Source organism: Chiloscyllium punctatum, chromosome 25 (genome assembly GCF_047496795.1).
Source record: "Chiloscyllium punctatum isolate Juve2018m chromosome 25, sChiPun1.3, whole genome shotgun sequence".
NCBI lineage: Eukaryota > Metazoa > Chordata > Chondrichthyes > Orectolobiformes > Hemiscylliidae > Chiloscyllium > Chiloscyllium punctatum.
In genome coordinates, this window is record NC_092763.1 from 43,189,651 (window position 1) to 43,215,421 (window position 25,771).

Consider the following 25,771-nt stretch of genomic DNA (forward strand, 5'->3'; position numbering starts at 1 on the left):
CCCAAAAACACCTTCCAGGTGAAGCAGCACTTAATCGTCACCCTCCCCCCACCCCATGTTCTGCCTAAATACCAACCTTTTCCCAGCTTCCAGTAGCTCTGAAGGAAAATCACTCAACCAAAAAGAGAGTTTTGCTTTAAGATCATAGTTTGTCTGATTCTAATCTCAACACCACATTGCCAGATACACCGAATAACCCCTCACTTTTTTGCTTAAAGAAAATCAATTCGGCTCTTTGTTAAAAGTATTCAAAGGCTCTGCTTCTTCAGCCTTTTGAGGAAGAGTTCCAAAGACTCATCAATCTACAAGATGACACAAAAGCAGATTATATAACTTACCATTTTGGCCTGCAGATCAATCAGCTTCTTGACTCTGAATCGTTTAACTGTGAAATAACAGGAATATACGACATTAAAAAAGTATTTTTGAAAGTTAAAAAGCAAATGCCAATCTTAAAGCTTCATGATCCAAAAGAATACAACAGAATTCAGGGATTATTGCATCATCTCAAATGTTGGAGTTACATGTTGCATACAAGATGATTCTGGAGAATTTATTTTTCCACTCTCTCAAAGCTGTTTGAATTACAAATTTTTTACTTTCAGGCAAGAAAATTATATATCAAGACATGATTTAACAATCTCCCAATTGGCATTTTATCATAAATAGACAACCAAACTGTTCAAAAACATGTGTGTCTATTCATCTTTTTTCTACTTTCAACTCTCACCTGTGATGATGTTACTCCTTTAATAAGGTTATGCTGACTTTTTTTTACCCCAGAGGTCGTAAAAGCAGCGATTCCAGAAAGTCTGGCTTTCGATGTATTTTAGAGCCAATTCAATTATAGCTAATAGATTCTACCTCAGGCAAAAGGCTCTCGTTTAAAAAAATACTTGCACAATGAAAGGGGAGTGGCCAGTTCTCCCAGCTCAGCTTTTCTCTGGTTTGATTTGGTTTTTGACAGTCTGGCTATTCACTGAAAGCACTCAGACAGTTTGGCGGCTGCTGATCCATGATACAGTTACACAGAAGAAGGTATTCCATGCTGCTATCTCACACTGTCCTGTAAGACCCTGCATTTGATTTTACCCTTTTGACAAGAGGTGCATTAATGGGAAGGGTTGCAAGTATTTGGAACAGCATCATTAAGTCGGGATGATCTGTTGGATTTTCAGATAGGTTGTTGTTATTCGGTATTCTGCTCTTTTCTATTTGTGTTTTATCCGAAAATCTTGTAAATAAATTCTCTTTTGTTTAACACTAAGGGGTTTGACCAGCTGCATGTCTCCTGAATATCCATGTTACACCTGCTTAAAACAACTAGCAAAGTTAGGGTCTGGGCTTCTTTCTTGAAATGTTTTGAGGGGACATGGCCTGGTCCATAACACACAAAGGTAGATTTGTTCCATCCAACAGTCCTTTGAAATTTACACTTCGTCACAACTGCTGCCAAAAGAGTTGGAGATATTAAACAACAGCACAGACTGATTTCTATATTTTCTAACCAGAACTTCAATTTGAACAGATGTGACATGTCCAAGTCTGTGGCTGCAATAGAAATGTAAAACTGACTGCAACTTCCAATGCCCACACATGTACAGATCAATGCAGAAATCCAAAAGATGTCAGTGATTTTTTTGCTCTTCGACAGGATGAACTGTTCACAGTTTGAAACCATTACGAATTCAATCAAGGCTCACCACAATAATTTCTGGAAAGGTGGAACAGTCATATGAGGAGATATGGAGCATACTGGCCCTATCTATTGTTATTAATAACATCAAGAAATACAGGGATAGTGTAGCAAAAATAACATTTAGATAAAAGATCAGCCATAGTCCAGAATGATGGAACAGGCTCAAGGGGTAGAATAGCCTACTAATGATCTTATTTTCCTCAATGACATGAACTTCCACTTTTGTCTGCATTTAAAAAGTTGTGCATTTATGAATGAGGCTTAAGCATATACTAAGTTCACAATTACTGAACATCCACAAATACTGAAGATCCAATTTTATATTTATGGAATGTCATATTTCTCCATTGTCATCAAAATTGCAAAGGTTTTCAATACATTCTATATTTTTAAAAAAGTTATATGTTATCAGTTTCTGCCTCAACCCAATTTTATGTCCCTGTGATGTTTTTTACCATTTTACAATGACTAGAGTATAATCAATGCATTTTACTTCTTGGCTAGTCATGAGAACTTTTTCAACATGTTTGGCCACTTAGGATCCTTGATGGCACCATTATTGCTGGACACAGATTTCTATACAAAGGAACCTCGATTATGCAAACGAGGTGAGTGGGCACAATTTCAATTGTATAATTGATTATTCGGTTAAATGGTTTCCCCCGAGGCTTGGAGTTTTCTGTGAAGTCTGCTCCCCATTCAGGAGACTAGGCAGCAGCACACCACCCACGTGCCCCTGCAACCCCTCCCACCCACTCCCAGCCCCCGCTCTCCCCATCCCCGTCCGTCCGTCCCCCACCCACCCCAACCCCGTCTGCTGGGAGAGGGATATAGGCCGGGTGCTGGAACGTGGGACTAGATTTGATGGGGATATCTGGTCGGCATGGACGAGTTGGACCGAAGGGTCTGTTTCCGTGCAGTACATCTATATGACTCTGACTCAAGATTTACACAAGCTGATTCAAAGGCAAATTTGATTAGCTCAGATACAAAAACAAGCCTAGTTTTGAAGCTACCCAAAAGATCTACACTTAGCCCATGACCTCCTTAAGCTCATAGTGCACATTGGTGACATCATAAATTGACACAGGCTCATGCCAATGATTCTGTTTCTCAAATCACTTGTTTCCCAGGTTGCAGTCTGGTATCAAGACACAAACGAGCGGTAATTATCAGCATCCCACTCTATAAAAGAGGAATTACCTGACTAATCATTAAATTTGAACCATGTATTTTATACTTCATATTTCTTACCTTTGTCTCTCCATCATTGAAGCCCACATCATTTCTTGACATCTCCAGAATCAATAATGCCATTAGAGTGAGGGCGCAAAGACGGGGAGGAGGGGGGGGGGGAGAGAGAGAAATGGGGGGACCGAGAGAGGGGGAGGTATTGGGGGGTGGGGGGGGGTTGAGGGCAAGGGGGTGGGGGAAGCGAGGGTAAGAGAGAAAGCGAGAGAGAGAGAGAGAGTGAGGGCGAGAGAGGGAAGGGCGAGGGAGAGAGAGGGGAGGGAGAGGGTGAGGGTGAGAGCGAGGGCGAGAGTGGGAGGGGGAGAGGGCGAGAGCAAGAACGAGGGCGAGAGAGAGTGTGAGGGCGAGAGAGAGAGGGCAAGAGAGAGAGGGTGCGAGGGCGAGAGAGGGGGCAAGAGAGAGTGAGAGAGAGAGAGAGGTGAGAGAGAGAGAGGGCGAGAGAGAGAGAGGGCGAGAGAGAGTGAGGGCGAGAGAGAGTGAGGGCGAGGGCGAGCGAGGGAGAGGGCGAGCGAGGGAGAGGGACGGTGCGAGGGCGAGTGAGGGGGCAAGAGAGGTAGAGAGCGAGAGAGAGAGGGCGAGGGTGAGAGAGAGAGAGAGAGGGTGGGGGGACGGGGGAGGGGGGGAGGGAAGAGAGAGGGGGAGAGAGGGAGGAGAGAGAGGGAGAGGGGGGAGGGAGAGGGGGAGAGAGAGGAGGGAGAGAGCGAGAAAGGGCGAGGGCGAGAGCGAGAGAGGCGGTGCGAGGGTGAGAGAGATGGTCAGGAGGAGGGCAAGGTATTTTCCAAATGGGATTTTGCATAGGATATTATAAACTTTGGCACATTGTAAACATAATTGTTATCATTCTTGCCTTGGAAAACTCTCTTATCCATAACTAGAGATCAAATTTGCCAACAATAAACTAAGTAGTTACTCCTATATTTTTGAGTATTTCCACGTTTATGATTTTTGACCTTAATGACACAAACTGCTTTTGTGAATCTCAAAGTATTTCTCACATAATGTTCAAGATAGCATGTGTATACAGAGTTTTACAAACTAATTTCATCACACATTCTAGATGTTGTCCTGATGCTAATCCAGACTGTCCACAACCTTCTATCCTATTCAACTCAAACATTAGCTTCAAACTCTTGTGACACAAGAATGCATACTACCACCTATAAACACTGGACATCAAAAGCCCAACCTCAGCAATATATTGCTGAAACCTCTGTCTATGCCTTTGTCACTACCACATTGACTATTTCAATCTTCTTCTTGTCAGTCCAACACTTTACTCTCAGATTTCAATTCACTCAGACACTGCTGCCAATATCCAATCCTGCATCAAGTCCAACTCATCTGGCTTTCATCCTTGCTAATCTGGCTCCTGACCATTAAATTTAAAACTTTCCTTAAATGTAAATCTCTCCATGGTCATTTCCATTGTCTAGAATATTCACCTGTCCATCCAGAATTCACCACCTGTTTGACACTGGTTTCCAGAGTTTCTCCTCCAACTTCCTTCCACCACTGGCAGCTATGAGTTCAGTCTCTTAGAATTCAACACTTTGGAATTCTCTCCTTAATTCCCACTGCAACTCTACTTCATTTCCCTTTGAAAATTTCTGTAAAACAATTATTTCTTTGTCCACACTCTATCTTATATATAATTCTTCTGACTTGTCATCTTCTGGATGTAGGTTTGTTCGCTGAGCTGGAAGGTTCATTTCCAGACGTTTCGTCACCCTACTAGCTAACATCTTCAGTGATCCTCCGGACGAAGCACTGTTGATAATTCCTGCTTTCTACTTATATAAATAGAAATAGAAAGCAGAAATTATCAACAGTGCTTCGCCCAGAGGCCCACTGAAGATGTTACCTAGTAGGGTGCCGAAACGTCTGGAAATGGACCTTCCAGCTCAGTGAGCAAACCTACATCCAGAACCTCAACCTGAGCTACAAATCTTCTCAAAACTCGCTTGTCATCTTCTTTTAAAAATCACATCACTGTGAAGAAATGTATATAATTTTTGTATGTTAATTCTGAGTATAACTGCACGCAGTTATTGTAAAACAACATGCCGCTAAAATTTCATGCTACGAAATAGAACAAGCAAAAAGGTGCAATAGGTTGCAGATTATTTTGTATCCTGATCCGGACATCTGGGAGGATCCACTGGCATTTTTTTCAAACTCTACTTTTGGTTGCTCAGGCATCATAGTTATCAACCATGATCAAATACATTTTCTCAAATGACAAACATTTTTAACCAGGTCAATCCTGTTGTTATTAAACTATGAACTGCATTGAGTAATATAGAAAAAAAGTATTTCATGTGGCTCAACTGAGCAAAGAAAATGCTGCATCTCAATTGAATAATTTGGCTGCCATCCCTCTAGCATTGAGCACCGTCCACCTTACTGGAAATGTGTTCTTAGACATAATTAAGAAAGAATGTACTTAGATCACAGATCACAAGAGTTACAATTTGATTCTCTACTTATTGATAACAGAGACATTGGTAATGCAATTGCATGTTTTGCTGCTACTTTTGTTACTTACCGTTTTCCTTTTTAGTTAGCAGGTACAATAGATGACATATATATGGACACTGAAACAAAAAGAAATATTGTCTGAAGTACAGTTCAAAAATCAAAAAGTAAACATTTTGATGTGAATGATTTTAGATAGAATAGTTGTAAACTATATCACTAAGTTTTCTTTGCGTGCTAAATAGCTGTTATTACACATTATAATCAAATTTGATTACATGTAGTCTAAAGATTCACGGTAAAGTAATGAGGTACATTAAAAACAAATTGACATGTGCCCAAAATGCTTAATTAATTAGCATGAGCTCTCATTTGAAGAAACAAAAATGTCATTAGGTGCTTACAGCTCAAGTTATTTAATCATGCCTGTTGTGTTTAGAAGCTTGAACAGGGTTTAACTGAATAAACTAAAGTGTTAGATGAGATATTCATGGGTAAGGATGGAGCAAGAGGATATTCTCTTGAAAATAGAGCTACATTAGTTAATAAATAAAGAAGCACTTTCCCTACATAAAAGGATGGTGAAAATCTGGAACACACAACCCTGCTATCTTGCATGACATTTTCAACATCAAAACTGGTAGATTCTTCCTGGGCTCCAATGCCTGACACATACACCCTCTTTTCAACCTTGGTAATGTTTTCTTTTACACTTCCAAAATATTCAACTCGCTATTCCAATTATAAGAATAGAGTGCCCTGTTTACATTGTGCAAAGTTAATAGCTTTGGTCAATTATCAGGTTACAGTTCCACCCTACTTAGCATCAAGTTATGTCCACTGTATCCACTTCACTTAATCAAGGAGAAAATATAGCATTTCTTACCAATTTGTCATTTTGAAGGTAGAAGAAAATGATGCCATACAATGAATGCAATTGCTTCTTTGAGTCCAAAAGATCAAAAACGGTTAATAACCATCTGATAAACAGCACCTGCAAAGGAGATAAATCAACTTATAGTCAGGTGATGTTCAATTAATGTTAATTGTTGTTAAACGGGGATCTTGAGGCACATTGTAGTGCCCCTACCTCTGGACCAGGAGATCTAGGCTCATATCCGTCCTGCTCCAAAAAACAGAGACATTTTTCTAACAATCTTGTTCAACAATGTTAATGCACACCTCTGGAGTAGGTGGTACTTGAACTTGTATCTGTAGGCTCGATCCCAGCCTTCGATGACTGTCCATGTAGAGTTTGCATGTTCTCACAGTGTCTATGTGGGTTTCCTATGGCTGCTCAGTTTTCCTCCCACAGTCGTAAAATGTTCAGATTCAGTGGTTTGGCCATGCTATAGCATCTGTAGTGTCCACAGATGTACAGGCTAAGTGCATTAGCATTGGTAAATACAGGGTTACAGGAATAGTGTGGGGAGGGGGGGGGGGGGGGGGGGAGGTGGGGGTGGTGAGAGGAAGGCAAAAAACGAGTCTGGAGATGCTCTTCAGAGGACTGGTACAGATTCGATGGGCTGTTCGGATTCTATAACTCTTGAGGAAAGCTAAGAAAATCTATTTTTATTCAATTGCATATCATGTTGATTCAATTCTGTTAATTAATCTCACTAAATTTATTTGTCAGGTGTCACAACTTCTAACTCTTACCACAGCATGCTCCTAGAATCAATGTTGTTTAGCTGTTGACCATTTTCATGCAAATGAGTATTGCTGTTCATCCCTCCTTGCAGAAATACTTCCCTTCTCACTGACCATCCTCAAATTCTTTCCTATGCTTAAAAACTCCAGCATTCTGTCTTTAACATGCTCACAAACCTCTAGACCCCATACACTGATCACAAAACTATCACATCCCCAAATCTTTAAGGGTCTTAATAGTTCCAAATCCAAGATCCCTTCTCTGAGCAACCCATCAAACACTGCAAAACTTTTTTCCAGAATTCTCAGCATTTTCAGGATTCTTCTCTTTCTAATGCACTTAGACACCAGAATCTCTTAACATATTGATAGAACCCAAAAGCCAATGTACAAATTCCAGAACACCTTCCAGAGAGAAAGAACTTGTTGGAATGCAAAGTCTTTCACACTTTCACACACTTTCATACTCCCTAAGTATTAAACAGATAATGAAGTCTTTTTAAAGTGAATAATTGTTTGGTGTAGGAACCAGGACAATCAATTTGTATAAAGCAAGATTCCATAAAACAACAATGACATAATAACTCGATAATTTGTTTCAGAAATTCAGACAGAGATAACTGTTGGCTGAAACAATAATGAGAACTCCCTGCTCTTCCTTGGTTCGTGTTTGGATCATCATGGCATACCTAACAGAGAGTAGGTGAGGCCCGCAGTTCAATATCTATCTGAAAGATAACATCTCAGACAGTGCAACACTCCCTCAATACAGCAGTGGAACGTAAACCCAGATGATAGGATCAAATTTCTGGATTAGGACTTGAACAAACAACTTTTGACTGAGGTCAGAATGTGACCACCATGTCATAACTACTACTGGATGGAAAGTGTGCAAAGAACCCCTTGCTCATCTATAGATCTATTTTCACCTTTCCAAGTTACCCAATTTCAGGCTCATTCATCCTACATTTCTTACCCATCCACCTACCCAGTCAGTAGGATCTCAGATTCCGATCTCAGAAATAGAAACTGATCATTCCGTGCAAAGTCTGGCATACTGGGATATTAATTCCTGTAACATTTTTCATCATAAGCCTTTATACTCATCCACCACTGGTGAACCTTTCTTCTAATTATCTTTCTTCCTAATGCTAATCCACCACTGAATCGTAAAACAGCAGGAAGGGTTGCAAATATTCAAAGTGAAGGCAAATGTAGCACTTCAACTAAGTAACTTACATACATATTTAAATAATAAGGAATCTCTGAAATATCACACCAAACAGATAGGATGATTAAAGGAGGTCATAAGCTAGTGAAACAGAAATATAGCAGATGCAGCTTACACAAAATGGCAAAACATGATTCATGGAATGTTTCCAGCATAAAGGGGGCCATTTGGCGCATTACATCTGCATCATTCAGTTGGGCAAGAACAATGTAGAAGAACAATTTGAGATAAATTTAGCTTAGAAAGGGTGGAAATGCATAAATCTTTGAAAAATGGAGAAAGCTGTTTAAGAAGGCATATTGACTTTATAAAAATCACAGCACACAAAGACAAGAAAGACAACACAAACCTTTTGAAAACTGTATGATCATTTCTGGGTCTAAACTGTGGAAGATATTGACATTCTGCCCAAACTATGCAGAGGAAATTTCCAAGCATGATGCCAGAGTTGGAAAGCTTCAGTTACATAGACAGACATGAGAAAGCCGGCTGCTCTCTTCTCAGCAGCGAAAATTAAATGAGATTCAATTGAGATTTTTCAAAACTTTAAATCATTTTGATAGTTAATACGGTTTCCAGTAACAGAAGGCTTTGTTACTGGCAAACATTAATTTAAGATGATTAGCAAAATCACAAAAGACAATTTGCAGAGTAATTCAGTATTGTTAGGATTTGAATTGCAGTATCATAGAAGGAAATAAAACAGGTTCAAGAATGACTTTCATAACAAAACTTGGATAAAAAAAGAATTTAAGAGGGAAAAAAAATTAGGCCTCTGGCAAAATCTAGGGAGTGGCTCTTTCACACAGCTTGCACAAACCTCATAGCTTGAATGACAATATCTTGAACTCCATACAATTGAAGAAAGTACTAAAGACAAACTGTTAGGTCCTCAAAGTTACAGTATAGGTCAGCAAGAGAAGTCATTGCTGAAGATTATTTCCACAATTAGATAGAGGCAGGATTAAGACAGCCTTGTTATTGGCAATGCCAAGAGAAGACTGGTTTTAAATTCATGTTCAGCACCTTTCCCAACTTATGACAGCAAAAGGGAGGCTTTGTTCACCAACTAAAGGTACAGATGATTGTTAAGAGTATTCTGGCACTGTACAACTGCTGTCCCTTAGGAACTGGAAGCAGAGTGACAAAGGATTCTCTCCTTTTGCAAATCTGTAGGTAAAGATCATATAGCAGGACAGAAGCAACAGTAAACAAAGTCAGAATTTGGTAGCAGTTAATACAGAGGAACCTAGATTATCCAAACGACACGGATAGGAAGTGTTTTGTTCAGCTAATCGAATGGTCGGATGATCAAATGCCAGATAATAGAGGTTCCTCTGGACACATCTTGTCGCTTGCTGCAGCTTTCTTCCACGAAATACCAACAATCGAATTATGGTAATTTACGGAAAAATAATAACAAATGAACTGGCAATTTTTCCAAATCAAAAGCATGTGATATCAAAACGTGAGCAGCTGACATATACGATAGCTCCTGCACAAGACCAATGTTTCAATTAAGTTTGCTTGACTCTTGATTTCACACAAAAAGAAAAGCATGTCAAACTTCCATTTAAGTACTGTTTTACGAGAGTGTGGACATGAACTTCATTGCATAACTTTAAACTGTAAAAACTTTGTTGCTCAGATTTTGAGATACAATGGAATACAAAAACTGAAATTGCTGGAGAAACCTCCGAAGAGGGGTCACTTACCCAAAGCATTAATTCTGCTTTCTCAGCACAGATGCTGCCAGACCTCCTCAATTTCTCCAGGAGTTTCTGTTTTTAATGCAGATTTCCAGCATCGATAGTTCATTGCGTTTTTTTTTGTTTAATGAAATGGCATTACTTCCAGCTTATTCTAATTCTAAATTATGATATGATGCTCCTTCTTTACCAAGTTTGATTTCTGCTCTGTGTCGAACTAGATGGGCCTCCTGCATTGGGTTATAGACAGGAGACTCATAAACAGCATTTGAGTCTCTGATTTTCAATACTGTCTAATAATTATTGCTGGAAATATGCACAAGTGCGTATGTGTAACTAAAGATGGGCTAGGCCTGCCTTTTCCCCATACCATGTATATTCTATCTTTTCAAATTATCATCTAATACCCTCTGTTCCTCAATGGGAATTCAAAGGGGTGTGGATACTTACACATGAAATATATTGAAAACATAGGTCAATACATTTTCAGATAGAAAACAAATGAAGTGATAAATGTATAAGACAGGAAGGTGGAGTTGAGGTAGAACATCAGCCATCAGTTTAACTCAATGAGTCATATGGCCTACGTCAGCTCCCTTTTACAATTTGGTTATTTTCAACTCTGACTCACCTGGACATTGATGGAAGGTTTTCTTGTACACATCCAAGAGATAGCATTTGTCACTGCACATTCAGGGACTACAGAAGCAGGAATAAGGCACTTTAAAAGGCGTGTATTAAACCTGTCAACTGTGAAAATTAACATAGAAATGATTAGCATTTTACTTGGGTGAAAAGGGGAGGTTTATTAAAAATAAAGATACTGCTGTCTCTATTGCCAAGCTTACCTTCATCAATGTCATAAAATAGTCATATTTGAAGGTTTGCATGTAAACAGTAAACTAACATTTCAGAAAAATAAAATCCTGGTAAGGTGACCATGTAAGGGACCATTTTGTACACTTATAAATATTATTTAATATTTATAAAGCTTAATATTGAACATTTTACCAAGTCTGGCACTCATAACCACATCCAGAAGTGACTCAATTACATCCGGGGGCAAGCCTCTCTCAAAAGCAATGCCTTCAATTGTGTCTAGATGAAGATTTCCATTTGATGGAGTTCGTTCCTTCACTGAAAAAGGAAAAATTGCAATTAATGCACTTACTACATATTTATGCAGGTATGCACAGTTAATGACATCTCACTTCCTCTGTCAATATATACACTTTCCAAGTTGGCCTCAGCAAATGCCAATTAACAAATGCTAACCATAAATAGGAATCCTTATGAAATTAACCAGTAACTCAAAAGCAACACAGACAAATGTGGCAATTCAACTGCTGAAATATTTGATATCAGCCAACTTAGAACGCTGATCAAAGCTGTGACTTTGTACAGCTCAGTGCCACAGCAGCAGAGCTTCTAAATATAATGTAATTGGAAAGCACCACTCATTCACTTGAGATTTGCCACCGTAATTCATGAGATGCTAATGTATTTGATGTGCAGCTTTCCACCACCTTGCACAAAGTATAAACACAGGCTACAATAACTTGAAAGCACAATTTGCATACCAGTGAACTTACGTTCATCATACAGGGCAGAATAGACAATGACCTAGTTGTATTATTACTAAACTATTAATCCAGAAACTCAGCTCATGTTCTGGGGGCCCAGGTTCGACTCCCACCATAACAAATGGTGGAATTCGAATTCAATTAAGAAAACCTGGAATTAATAATCTACTGATGACCATGAAACCATTGTCAATTGTTAAAATCCATATGGCTCACTAATAGAGTCATAGAGCCCTACAGCACAGAAACAAGCCCTTTGGCCCATACTGGTCCATGCCACCAAAGTGTCTATCAACGCTAACCCCATTTCCCTGCACTTGATTAGATTAGATTAGATTAGATTCCCTACAGTGTGGAAACAGGACCTTCAACCCAACAAGTCCACACAGACCCTCCGAGGAGCAACCGACCCAGTCCCATTACCCTACATTTCCCTCTGACTAATGCACCTAGTACTATGGGCAATTTAGCACGGCCAATTCACCTAACCTGCACATCTTTGGACTGTAGGAGGAAACCAGAGCACCCGGAGGAAACCCACGCAGACACGGGGAGAATGTGCAAACTCCACACAGACAGTTGCCGGAGCTGCAAATTGAACCTGGGCCCCTGGCACAGGGGGAACTGAGCCACCATGCTGCCCCTTGGCCAATATGCTTCTAAACCTTTCCTATCCATGTATTTGCCCAAATGCCTTTTAAATGTTGCTAATGTACCTACCTCAACCAGTTCCGTCGGCAGCACCCTGTGTAAAAATGTTACCCCTCACGTCACCTTTTGTTCTTTCCTCTCTAATCTTAAACTGATACCCTATAGCCTTGATTGCTCAACCCTGGCGAAAAGACAGTGTATTCACCCTATCCATGCCTCTCATGATCTTAGACACTTCGATAAGATTCCCCCCCTCAGTCTCTTACAGTCTAAAGAAGTCCCAGTTTGTCCAACCTCTCCCTATAACTCAGACCTTTCAGACCTGGCAACATCCTTATAAATTGCTTCTGCACTCTTTCTACTTTAATAACATTCTTTCTAAAGCAAAGTGACGAAAACTGAACACAATACTCCAAATGCAGTCTCACTAACATCCATAACAACCTCAACGCAACTTCCCAACTTCTTCACTCAATGCCCCGAATGAACGCCAGTGTGCCAAAAGCCTTCTTCACTGCCCTAGCTACCTGTGACTCCATTTTCAGAGAACTGTGCACCTGAACTCCAAGATCCCTCTGCTCTTGTTCTTCACTATGTCTGACACCTGCACACATTTGACATGGGTGCTGGGAAAAATAAGCACTACCGCACTTAGGCAGTAGTGTGGGGGGGAAAGAAAAAGAAAAGAGAAAGCAAAAAAAAATTCCCTCTGCTCCATTCCACTCCTTTTAAGGCCCTACCATTCACCATGAAAATCCTGCCTTGATTTGACTACCCTAGCTGATCAAAGTCCTACTGCAATTTCTGACAACCTTCCTTACTGTCCACAATACCTCCTATTTCAGTGTCATCTGCAAACTTACTAATCATGCCCTGTACATTCTCATCGTAATCATTAATATAGATAACAAACAGCAAAGGGCCCAGCACCGACCAGAGGCACTCCACTAGTAACAGGCCTCCAGTCCAACAAGCATCCTTCCATTATTACCCTCTGCTTCTGATCATCAAGCCAATTGTGTACCAATTTGTGAGCGCACTCTGGATTCTATGTGATCTGACCTTCCAGAGCACCCTTCCATGTGGAACCTTATCAAAGGCTGTACTGAAATCCATACAGACTATGTCTACTGCCCTGCCCTTGTCAAACTTCCTGGCCACTTCATCAAAGAACTAACAAATTTATGATGCATGATCTCTCATACACAAAGCCATGCTTACTATTACTAATCAAACCCTGTCTTTCCAAATGCATTCATAACTTATCTCAGAATCTTCTCAAGTAACTTTCCTACCACAGATGTTAGGCTTACTGGTCTACAATTCCCAGGGTTTTCTTTGCAGCCTTTCTTGAATAAGGGCACAAAGTTCAGTACCCTCCAGTTTTCTGGAAACTCACCCATGGCTAACATTGAAGCAAAAATATCAGCCAGGACTCATGCAATTTCTTCTCTAGCCTCTTGCAATTTTCTTGGATGCATCAGGTCACGATCGGGAGATTTATCCAGCTTCATACATTCTAATAAATCCAACACCTCCTCTACTGTGATATGGACTGTCCTCAAGATATCACCACTAACTTCCCCAATTCATGTCTTTCGCCACAGTAAACAGAAGAAATATTCATTGAAACCTCACCTATCTCCTGCTATTCTACACATACATGTCCCCTTTGGTCCTTGAGGGGGCCAATTCTCTCTGTCTCTCTGTATAGTCATTCTTTTTCCTTTAACATACTTAAAGAACCTCTTTAGAGTCACCCTAATCTTCTCAGCCAAAGCTATCTCATGCCCCCTTTTCACCCTCCTGACTCCCTTCTTCAGTCAACTCCTGTATCCCCTATTAACTTCCATGGATTCCGTTAATGCCAGCTGCCTGTACCTGAGCCATACCTCCTTCATTTTTCTGGTGAAAGCCTCAATATGTCTTGTCATCCAGGGTTCCCTATTCCTTTAATATTGCCTTTCACCCTTACAGGAACATACAGACCTTGAACACTAACTAACTCACTTTTAAAGACCTCCCACCTGGAAGTCCTTTTGACCGCAAACAAACCACTCCAAACGAGCTCCTGACTATTTCATTAAAATTCACTTTGCCACAACTTAGAACATGAACCTGTGGATAGGTTTTATCCCTCTCCATAACCATTTTAAAATCAATAGAGTCACTAGTTCCAAAGTGCTCCCCTGTCACCTGTAGTGGAGACATACAGCACAGAAATAGACCCTTCGTCCATGTAAACCAGATATCCTAACCAAATCCAGTTCCACTTGCCAGCACTTGACCCATATCCTTCTAATCCCTTCTCATTCATATACCCATCCTGATGCCTTTTAAATTAGCCTCCACCATTTCCTCTGGCACCTCATTCCACACACGCACCACCCTCTGTGTGAAAATGATGTCCCTCGGGTCCATTTAAATTTAACCCCCCCCTCACCCTAAATCTATGCCCTCTAGTTCTGGACTCCCCACCCCAGGGGAAAATGCTTGGTCCATTTACCCTATCCATGCCCCTCATGATTTTATGAACCTCTAGAAAAGGTCTCCCCTCAGCCTCCAATACTCCAGGGGAAAATAGCCTCAGCCTATTCAGCCTCTCCTTGTAGCTCAAACCCTCACAATATTCCAAAAGTGGCCTAACCAATGCCCTGTACAGTTGCAACATGACTACCCAAATCCTGTATTCAATGGTCTGACCAATAAAGGAAAGCATACTATCCACTTCCTTCACTATCCTATCTACCTACAACTCCACTTTCAAGGCATTATAAACTTGCATGCCAAGGTCTTTGTTTAGCAACACTCCCCAGGACTTTACCATGAAGTGTACAAGTCCTGCTCTGATTTGCCAAACCAAAATGCAGCACCTCACAATTATCTAAACTGAACTTCATCTGCCACTCCTCAGTCCATTGGCCTATCTGATCAAGATCCCATTGTAATCTGAGGTAACCTTCTTCACTGTCCACACCTCCAATTTTGGTGTCAGCTGCAAATGTACTAACTCTACCTCCTATATTCGCATTCAAATAATTTGTATTAATGATGCAAAGCAGTGGACCCAGCACCAATCCTTGTGACATACCATTGGTCACAGGCCTCCAATCTGAAAAACAACCCTCCACCACCACCTTTCAGCCAGTGCTGTATCCAAATGGCTAGTTCTCCCTGTGTTCTATGAGATTTAACCTCGCTAACTAATCTATCATGAGGAACCTTGTTGAACACCTTGCTGATGCCCATATAGATCCCGTCCAATTTGCCCTCAATCTTCTTCATTAAAATCTTCAAAAATTCAATCAAGTTAGTTAGACATGATTTCCCACGCACAAAACCATGTTGATGATCCCAATCAGTCCCTGCCTTTCCAAATACATGTAAATCCTGTCCCTTATGATTCCCTCCAACCGATATCAAGCTCACTGATCTATTGTTCCCTGGCTTTTCCTTACCACCTTTCTTAAATAGTGGCACTGCATGAGGCAACCTCCAGTCTTCTTGCACCTCACCTGCAACTATTGATGATACAAATACCTAGCCAAGGCCCAGCAATCACTTCCCTAGCTTGCCACAGAGTACTCGGGAACACCTGATCAGGTCCTGGGGATTTATCCACTCTTCTGCATTTAAGACATCGAGTACCTCCTCCTCTGTAATATGGACATTTTTCAAGATGTCATCATCTATTTCCCCAAATTCTGTATGTTACTTGTGGACATCTGCCCCAAATCAACTTTTGAAAGCTCTCGCCTAACATTGTCAAAATATTGGCCTTCCTCCAATTCAGAACTTCAATATTTAAATCTAGTCTATTCTTTTCTACCACTAATTTAAAACTAATACAGTGATGGTTGCTGGCCCCAAAGTGCTCCCCCAATGACACCTTAGTCACCCCATCCCGCCTTATTTCCCAAGAGTAGGTCAAATTTTGCAGCTTTTCTGGTAAGGACATCCACATACTGAATCAGAAAATGTTCTTTTACACGCTTAAATTCCTCTCCATCTAAACCCTTAACACTTTGGCAGTCCCAGTCTATGTTTGTAAAGTTAAAATTCCCCGACCTTAACCACCCCATTATTCTTACAGATAATTGAAGATCCCCTTACAAATTTGTTTCTCAATTTCCCGCTGACTATTTGGGGGGGGGGGGGGGGGGGGGTCTTTATAATACAATCCCAAAAAGGTGATCATCCCTTTCTTATTTATCAGTTCCACACAAATAACTTTCCTGGATGTATTCCCAGGAATATCCTCCCTAATTACAGCCGGAATGCTGTCCTTTATCAAAAACGCTATTCCCCCTCCTCTCTTGCCCCCTTTCTATCCTTCCTGTAGCATTTGTATCCTGGAACATTAAGCTGTCAATCCTGTACATCCCTGAGCCACATCTTTGTAATTGCTATGATATCCCAGCCCCATGTTCCTAACCATGCCCTAAGTTCATCTGCCTTCCCTGTTAGGCCTCTTGCATTGAAGTAAATGCAGTTTAATTTATCAGTCCTACCTTGTTCTCTGCTTTGTTCCTACCTGTCCTGACTGTTTGACTCACACCTTTTTCCAACTGTACCAGTCTCAGATTGATGTCATTCCTCAGTATTTCCCTGGGACACAAACCATGCCCCCCACCCCATACTAGTTTAAATCACCCTCTGCAGCTCTAGCAAATCTCCCTGCCAGTATGTAAGCCCATTCCAATTCAGATGCAATCTGTCACTTCTACCCCAGAAGAGATTCGAATGATCCAAAAGTGTGAACCCTTCTACCCTGCCATGCATTTATTTGCTTAATCTTCTTATCCTACCCTCACTAGCTCATAGCACCGGGAGTAATCCGAAATTATTACCCTCAAGGTCCTCCTTTTTAAACTTAGACCTAACTTTCTATATTCTCCCTTCCAAATCTCATCATTTTCCCTTCTTAAGTCATTAGTCCCAACATGTACAACAACCTCCTGCTGATCCATCTCCCCTTTGAGAACATCCTGCAGCCTCTCCAAGATATCTGATCCTGGCACCAAAGAGGCAACATACCATTCTGATTTCTCACTGCCAGCCACAGAAACATCTCTGTGCCCTCTGACTAGACAGTCCCCATCACAATCGATCACTTGGAATCCGATGTATGCCTCATTACATGAGAGTAATTCTCGGTATCAGAAATATTGCTGTTCATGCTATATCCCCCTGAGAGTCTATCACCCCTTACATTTTCAAAAACAGTATACTTGTTTGAAATGGGGATAGTGCAGGAGTCTCCTGTGGCAATCTATCTACTCCTCCTACCTTTCTTGGCGTTAACTCATCTACCAGACTTTTCTCCCTTCCTGTAACTGCCATCCAGCACACCCCATAGCTCTTGTAAATTCCTTATTACTTCCAACTGCTGCTCCAAATGACCCATACAATCTAATAGGATTCGCAACCAACAACACTTCCTGTAGGCATAAGCATCAGTAACATGGAAACTCTCCCTAAACTCCCACATCCGACAAGAAGAGCACATCACTCCACTAATGATTATCTTGTTCCTTCACAATCTATAGACCCAGAAAATAGCACCATCTTATTGCTCTTAAAAAAAAACACTGCTCCAGACTAACTTAATACTTAAGGCTTATACTTTTTAAATTTAATCCAGAGACAGATCTCTATAAAACATATAATCAATAAAGAACCCACTCTACTCAGTATTGCAGATTTACAGCAAGGCTACACTTAAAAACTATGCATGTATCTATTCCTGTGCTGAGAGCTCTCCCATACAGGTTCCTCCAAGGTCAGTTGTGAATTTTGGCATTTGTTAGTTTTTGTCCCGATGTCCAAAGATACTTGAGCTCAAACAGCAAGGCAGTAAGTGTACAGATTCACTGCTGTGTCGGACAGCAGTTTCTTTCTCTGACCAAGTGGTTACTGCCTTTGTCTGTCATCCGACTTTTTAAAGTGCCATTGTTTTGATCTTTTGCCCCAAAAGTTCCAAAACTATGCAACAGTAAATAAAGCAGTAATTGCTGCTCCTGGATTTCAAGGAAGTCACCTCCAACACCTAAAATACCTCAAAAACGAGCAGCTCTAACAGCCATATTTTTTTCTCATTCGTCATCCTAGATTACCCAGAACCCTGCCCTACTTACCAACAATAAATCATGCTTTCCCCCTTCCAGAGGAGGACGCTCTGTGTACTGCTCGAGGAATGTTTCCTGAATGCACTTAACAAATTCCACTCCATCTAAGCCCTTAATACTCTGGCAGCCCCAGTCTAGGTTAAATCTAATGTCCTTCAGGAAATCTGCCATCATCACCTGGTCCAGTTACATGTTAGTTAAGACCCACACCAATGTGGTTGACTCACAATTGCTCTGTGAAATGACCTAGCAAGCCATTCGGTTGTATCAATTGCCTCCCTAGAACATCTTGACACCAAGACAGCTATGTAAGAATCCTACTCATTAACTACAGTTCAGCCTTTAAATACTACTATCCCCTCGAGACTGATTACTAAACTTAGTGATCTCGGACTAAGCCCCACTCTCTGCAACTGGATCCTCAGTTTCCTGACCCACAGGCCATAGTCAGTGAAGACTGGGGACAATATTTCATCCTCACTAACATTCAACACTAGAGCCCCACAGGGGTGCATACTCAGCCCCCTACTGTCCTCGCTGTATAGCCATGCCTGCGTTGCCAAATACCAGAGTAACGCCATTTACAAGTTCACTGATGACACCACCATAGTCGGTTGAATCTCAGATGGCAACGAAACAGACTACAGAGAAGGAGGAAGACCTGGAAAAATGGTGCACTGCGAACAACCTAGCTCTCAATGCCAGCAAAACCAAGGAACTCATTGACTTTCGGTTGGGTGTTACTCATGTCCCCCTACACAGAGGTAGAATGAGTGGAGTGTGTCAAACTCCTGGGAGTGATCAACAAGTTTTCTTGGACTCTTCATGTCGACACACTGGTTACAAAGGCCCAACAATGTCCCTTCTTCGTCAGGCAGCTGAGGAAATTTTGCATGATGGCGAATACCATTGCCAACTTTTACAGGTGCGCCATCAAGAGCATTCTGTCTGGATTTATCACTACCTGGTATGGCAAATGTACCATTCAGTATTGGAGACAGTTACAGTGAGTGATGAACTCAGCGCAGACAATCACAAAGGCCAACCTCCCATCCATAGAATCCATCCACCAGGCCTGCTGTCAAAGAAAGGCCGCCAACATTCTCAAAGATCCATCCTATCCTGCTTTACCACAATCTCTATAATCGGGAAGCTACAGAAGCCTGAGCACAAGCACCAGCGAGTTTCAAAACAGTTTCTACCCTACTGTTGTTAGAATACTGAATGGACTCAAACTCTTAGCGTTCGCCTGTACCTGTGTATTTTTTTGCTGCTGTTTACCCATTATTTACTTATCTACACTATCTAACTATGTGATCTGCCTGTATTGCTCGCAAGGCAAAGCTTTTCACTGTGCTTCGGTACACATGACAATAAATTCAATGCAACTCAATTCAATTTAAATAAGTAAACCAGATGGTTTAGTGAATGAAACAACCCTATCAACCCTGCAAAGTCCTCCTCACTAACTGCTAGGAGCACATGCCAAAACTGGGAGAGCTGTCTCATAGACTAGTCAAGCAACAGTCTTGAGAGAGTCATACTCACAGAATTATACCTGACAGACAACATCCCAGACACCATTAGGACAGTCAGGAGGAACTGCCCAGATCCCAAGATGTCTCACTGTTTCAGGTTAAACATGGCAAGGAAACCTTCTGCTGGTTACTACATATAATACTCCCTTGGCTCATAAATTGGTAGTCCACCAGCAAAAGTGGCTCACCTGCAGCACTAATAGATTGAGATCATTGGGTCATAAAGTGCATAGCTGCTACATTGGACCACTGAAGGAAGCTGCAATGTATCATTCACTTGACACTTCTGGCTGAAGATTGCTGCAAATGTTTCAGCCTTATATTTTGCACTGATGAGCTTGGCCCTTCCATCATTGAAGATGGTGATATTTGTGGAGCCACTTTCTCCAGTGAGAGTTGCAAGTGGTGAGGTAACTGAGAAGAGGGAAAAACATATTTGACTTCACCCCTACCAATCTTCCAGCTGCAGATGCATTTGTCCATGACAGTATCGGTAAGGGTTACTACTGCACAGTCCTCATAGAGATGAAGTCCTGCCCTCCCAGAGAGTAACCTTCATCGTGTTTGTGGCTCTCACACCATGCTAAATGGGACAGATTTTTGATTAGATTCCCAACAGTGTGGAAACAGGCCCTTCAGCCCAACAAGTCCATACTGAAGAGCAACCCATCCAGACCCATTTCCCTCTGACTAATGCACATAGCACAATGAACAATTTAGCATGGCCAATACACCTGACCTGCACATCTTTGGACTGTGGGAGGGAACCGGAGCACCCGGAGGAAACCCATGCAGACATGGGGAGAATGTGCAAACTCACACAGACAGTCGCCTGAGGCTGGAATTGAACCTGGGACCCTGGTACTGTGAGGCAGCAACACTAACCACTGAGCCACTGTGCCGCCCTTTTGAAAGGTTCTGACCTGAAATGTCAAGTCCCCTCCTCCTCTGATGCTGCTTGACCTGCTGTACTTTTTCCAACTCCAGTCTAACTCTCCAGCATCTGCATTCTCACCATCTTCCATACTTTGAACAGATCAAGACTCAAGACTGGTCAACCATGAGGTGCTGAGAGTCATTAACAGCAGCAAAATTGTACTCCAGCACAACCTGAAACCTCATGGCCCCCACTCAACTATTAGCATTGAGTCAGGAGATAACCCTAGTTCAATGAAGAAAAAGCACATGCCAGGAGCAGCAGCAAGCATACCCAAAAATGAGGTGTCAACATGGTGAAGCCACCAAACAGGACTACTAGCATGCCAAGTAACATAAGCAGCAAGTGATCGAGCTAAGCAAGCCCATAACCAATAGGTCAGATCAAAGCTCTGCAGTCCTGCCAAATCCAGTTGAGAATGGTAGTGGACAATTAAACAACAGCACACATGTCCCTTTAAATATCAATATTTTGCAATCTATCAATGAAATAATTTTCTGCCATTCCTTTTTCTACAGAAAATATGTTATACTAGATTTGCATATATTTGCCCAATCAATCAACTTTTCCACATCATTCTGGAAGCCTCTGTGTCCTTCACAACTTACCTCACAACCTAATTTTGTCCTCAGAAAAAGTGAAAATGCTACACTCTATTCCCTCATTCAAATCACTGATGTAATTTGTGAATAGCTGGTGCCCAAGTACTGGTAATCAATTTTTTACTAACTTCTACATCAAAACAATGACCCATTTATTCCAACTATCCGTTTCTTATCTGCTAACCAGTTGTCAACACCAATCCTATATGCTTTGATTTTGCACAATCATCTCTTTTGTGGGACTTTATCAAAAACTTTCTGATAATTAAAATACACCACACCCACTGGTTTCCCCTTGCCTATTCTATTAGATAAGTCCTCAAAACCCCCAGTAGGTTGGTCAAATATGATTTCAGTTTCGTAAAACTATGTTGACAAGGTGTAACCCTCTTGGTATTTCTAAGTGCCATTATTTTATCCTTCATAATAAACTCCAGCATTTCCCTACTCCTTACAGTTTGAGATTCCTGGCTTTCTTCCTTTTTTAAACCGTGGGGGTACATTTGGTGGGCAGCATGGTGGCCAAGTGGTTAGCACTGCTACCTCAGAGTGTCAGGGATCCATATTTGATTCCACTCCTGGGTGATTGTGTGTGGAGTTTGCACATTCTCCCTGCATCCGTGCGAGTTCCCTATTGGTGTTTCGGTTTCCACCCATAGTGCCAAGAGTGAATTGCAAGGAATACATTTTTGAGGAGAGAGAGATTTAAAAAAAATACACGAGGGCTTTGTTTTTAAACACACAGGGTGGTTTGTATGTGGTATGAAACTGCCTGAGGAAGTAGAAGATGTGGGTACAATTACAACGTTTAAAAGAAATGTGGATATGTGCATGTATTGGAAAGGTTTGGAAGGATATGTGCCAAGGGCAGGCAAGTGGGACTAATATAGTTTGGAATTATGTGTGGCATGGACTGGTCAGACCGAAGGGTCTGTTTCCATGTTGTATAACTTTACAACTTACGAGAGGAAGTGGCTCCACAAATATCCCCTACACAAAATATCACAAAACGCAGCATTTTAGAAGAAACCCACAAACACATAAGCAACATCCTTACTGGTATAAAGTTCACTGAACCCAAAGAGAACAACAGACTCAGCGAGAAAACTTAACCTGAACCACAATCATATCTCCATCCTCAATAATGGAAGAGCCCAGCACATCAGTGCAAAAGGCAAAGCCGAAGCATTCGCAGCAATCTTCAGCCAAAAGTGCCAAGTGGATGATCCATTGTAGCCTCCTTCAGTGATCCACAGCGTTATAGATCGCAGTCTTCAGTCAAATCACATGATATCAAAAGACTGGAGAAAACAGGCACCAAAATGGATACGGGCTCTCACAACATTCCAGCTATAATACTGAGGATTTGTACTCAAGACTTGCTACCCCACTTGCTCCACCAATTGTAATTGAATAATTACAACACTGGCATCTGCCCACCAATGTGGAAAATTGCCTAGGCATGCTCTGTAAATAGAAAGCAAAACAAATCCAACCCAGCTAATTATCACCCCATTAGTCCCGATCACCAATAAAGTGATAGAAGGTGTCATCAACAGTGCTATCAAGCAACAACAACCAGCTCAATGATGCCCAGTTGCATTCTACCAAGGTCATTCAACTGACCTCATTACAAACCTTGGTTCAATTACAAGAGGAGTAAAGCCCTCTGCTAATTTAAACCAACCACACAGAAAAGATTCACCCCATGCTGTAATCGGTTAAAATTTGAGGTGCAAAAAACTATCCCAGGGGTCACTATTTAAAGTAAAGTCCAACAGAAAATGTTAAAATCAACAATTATCGACAACTCCTTTCTCTTAAACCGGTCTTTTACCTCCCACTCTACAATACTAGTCCGATAAAAAAATCCCGATAAAGATTTACAAAAAGATAACCACATTTCAAAAACAGTCAGCTTTGCAGATTCTCCTTTGTAGATTCTCTCCAGGTCGGCCTTGATTTTCTGCTGCGCACTCCACATAGACAGGTACTTTTCAGAAAGCCCCTCAGCTAGCAGTCAACATTTGTTGGTCTTTGGCAGTTCACCACCTAACTGTCCAAAATATTGGTTTTTATACCCCAGGACATTGGATCGTTTTATTGGTTTTAATATTATCAAAATACTAAATTCAAAGTTGTTTGGATTCTGGTATCTCGGGGAATATTTTAAACTGATTGGCCAAATTTGAATTTGTTTTTTTTAAGAGCAACCCAGCTGCTGCTATTTGTTTTGACAAAGTGTTACATTGTTACCTTGTTCAGGACTCTGCTTTGTCAGTCCTTGCTAGCTTTTCAACTCTCAAACGGTCCAGTCCACCTCTACATCTTCAGAACAGTTCAAAAACAAACAAACAGTGTATACCATCTACAGGTGCATCATTCTTTATCCGAAATGCTCGGACCAGCTGGTTTTTGGAATTTAGAATTTTTCAAATTTCAGAATAGAAGTGGAAATATGATGTTGAAATTTTAAAAAACTTACCAAACAGCAGACACACTGAGTAAAACGGGCCCTGAAACAGGACGGTGGCCTGCCAGTGCTGGGCCACGCCCCCACACGTCACATCTGAGTGACATGCATCGAGTAGGTGTGGAGTTGGGTAAACTGTTTGCACGCCAAACAACCTTGTAAATGAAAAAAAAAATTCACGAGAAAACCTTCAGATTTCGAACGTTTTCAGATTTCGGGATTTTGGTACAGTGTAGAAATTCACCAAAAATCCTTAGACAGAATTTTCCAAACCCAGGTCCTTCAGCCCACTGTCTATGCCAACCATGATGCCATGCTAAACTAATCTCACGTGCCGGCACATGTTCTGAATGCCTTGCTTTCCTGCCTGTTCATTTTTTTGTCTAATGGCCTCTTAAACATGGCTATAAACATGGCTATCGCATTTCTGAAGAAGGATAACTGGACCCAAAACATTAACTTTAATTTCTCTCCACAGATGCTACCAGTTCTGCTGAGTTTTCCTAGGAATTTCTCTCTTTGTTTCGAATATTCCAGCATCTGCAGTTCTTTTGGTCTGTTGCTTCAACCACCTCCCCTGGCAGCACATTCCAGGTACCTAAATAAACTTCCTCACACATCTACTTCAAACATTTGCCCTTTCACTTCAAACCTATGACCCCTATTATTTGACATTTCCACCCTGCAAAAAAGATTCCAACTATACACCACATCCATTCCTCTGAATTTTATGTATTTCTATCAGGTTGCCTCTCAGCCTCTGAAAAAAACAATGCACGTTTGTCCAACCTCTGTTCATAGCTAATACTTTCCCCTCCAGGCAACATCATGGGAATATTGCATACAGTTCTGGTCACATTGCCAGAAGGATGTGGATGCTTTGGAGAGGATACAGAAAAGGTTTACCAGGATCTTGCCTGTCTGGGGGATTTTAGCTATGAAGAAAAGTTGGACAGACTGGGTTTGTTTTGACTAGAACACAGGAAGTTGGGGAGGGGGGTGACCTGATAGAAGTTTAAAACGTTGTGAATAGCATGGAGAGAGTGGAAAGTACGAGGCTTTTTCCCAGGGTCGAGAGGTCAATTACTAGGAACAAAGGTTCAAGGTCAAGGGGCGGTTAGAAGAGATGCGCGATGCAACATTTCCACACAAAGTGTAGTAACTGCCTCTAATGCACTGCCAGAAGAGACAGTAAAAGCAGACACAATAGCAGCATTCAAGAAGCATAGGATGAATACTTGAACGGGAAGGGAATAGAGGGATATAGGTCCTGTATGTGAAGATAATTTTAGTATGGAAAGGCAAAATGGGTCACCGTAGGGCCAGTTCCTGTGCTGTATTGTTCTTCATTCTTAAACTTCTTTCACCCTCTTCAAAGCCTCCACACCCTTCCTTAAATGTGCCGTTACAGAAGTCTTATACAGGTGCAACATGACTTTCCAATTTTCATGCTTAATACCTTGAATAAAGACAAACATGCCTTATACCTTCTTTACCACTTTATCTACTTGCGTTGCCACTTTCAGGGAATTACTGATTTGTAGCCCAAGATTCCTCTATATATCCATGCTCCAAAGGGTCCTGTCATTTATTGCCTACTTTCCTCTTGTATTTGTTCTTCCAAAAGCATGACCTCACATTTCTCAGATTAAACTTCATCTGCTATTTCTCTTCCAATTGATTTGTATCGCTTGTTAACCTGGAGTAGTATTTAGATATTATGAAGGTTTTTGTTTGGACCACTCTTACAGGCAGTGTGGTCCAGACTCCCACCATCCTCTGGTGAAAAACATTTCCTCACATTGCTTTGACAAAGGGTCAGTTAGACTCAAAACGTCAGTTCT

The 25,771-nt window shown here is 41.3% G+C and overlaps 1 protein-coding gene across 3 annotated transcripts in view; it reads right to left on the minus strand.

Moving 5' to 3' along the window:
* Nucleotides 1–25,771, minus strand: part of cenpi (centromere protein I) — a 117,458-nt gene that overhangs the window by 76,298 nt on the left and 15,389 nt on the right. For all 3 annotated transcript variants that reach the window (XM_072595155.1, XM_072595156.1, XM_072595157.1), the window contains 5 exons: nucleotides 11,027–11,152; nucleotides 10,647–10,765; nucleotides 6,312–6,419; nucleotides 5,496–5,544; nucleotides 339–385 (listed from right to left, as the gene is read on the minus strand). In XM_072595155.1, the coding sequence (XP_072451256.1) occupies nucleotides 339–385; nucleotides 5,496–5,544; nucleotides 6,312–6,419; nucleotides 10,647–10,765; nucleotides 11,027–11,152 (449 nt within the window). The remainder of the gene's footprint in view (nucleotides 1–338; nucleotides 386–5,495; nucleotides 5,545–6,311; nucleotides 6,420–10,646; nucleotides 10,766–11,026; nucleotides 11,153–25,771) is intronic.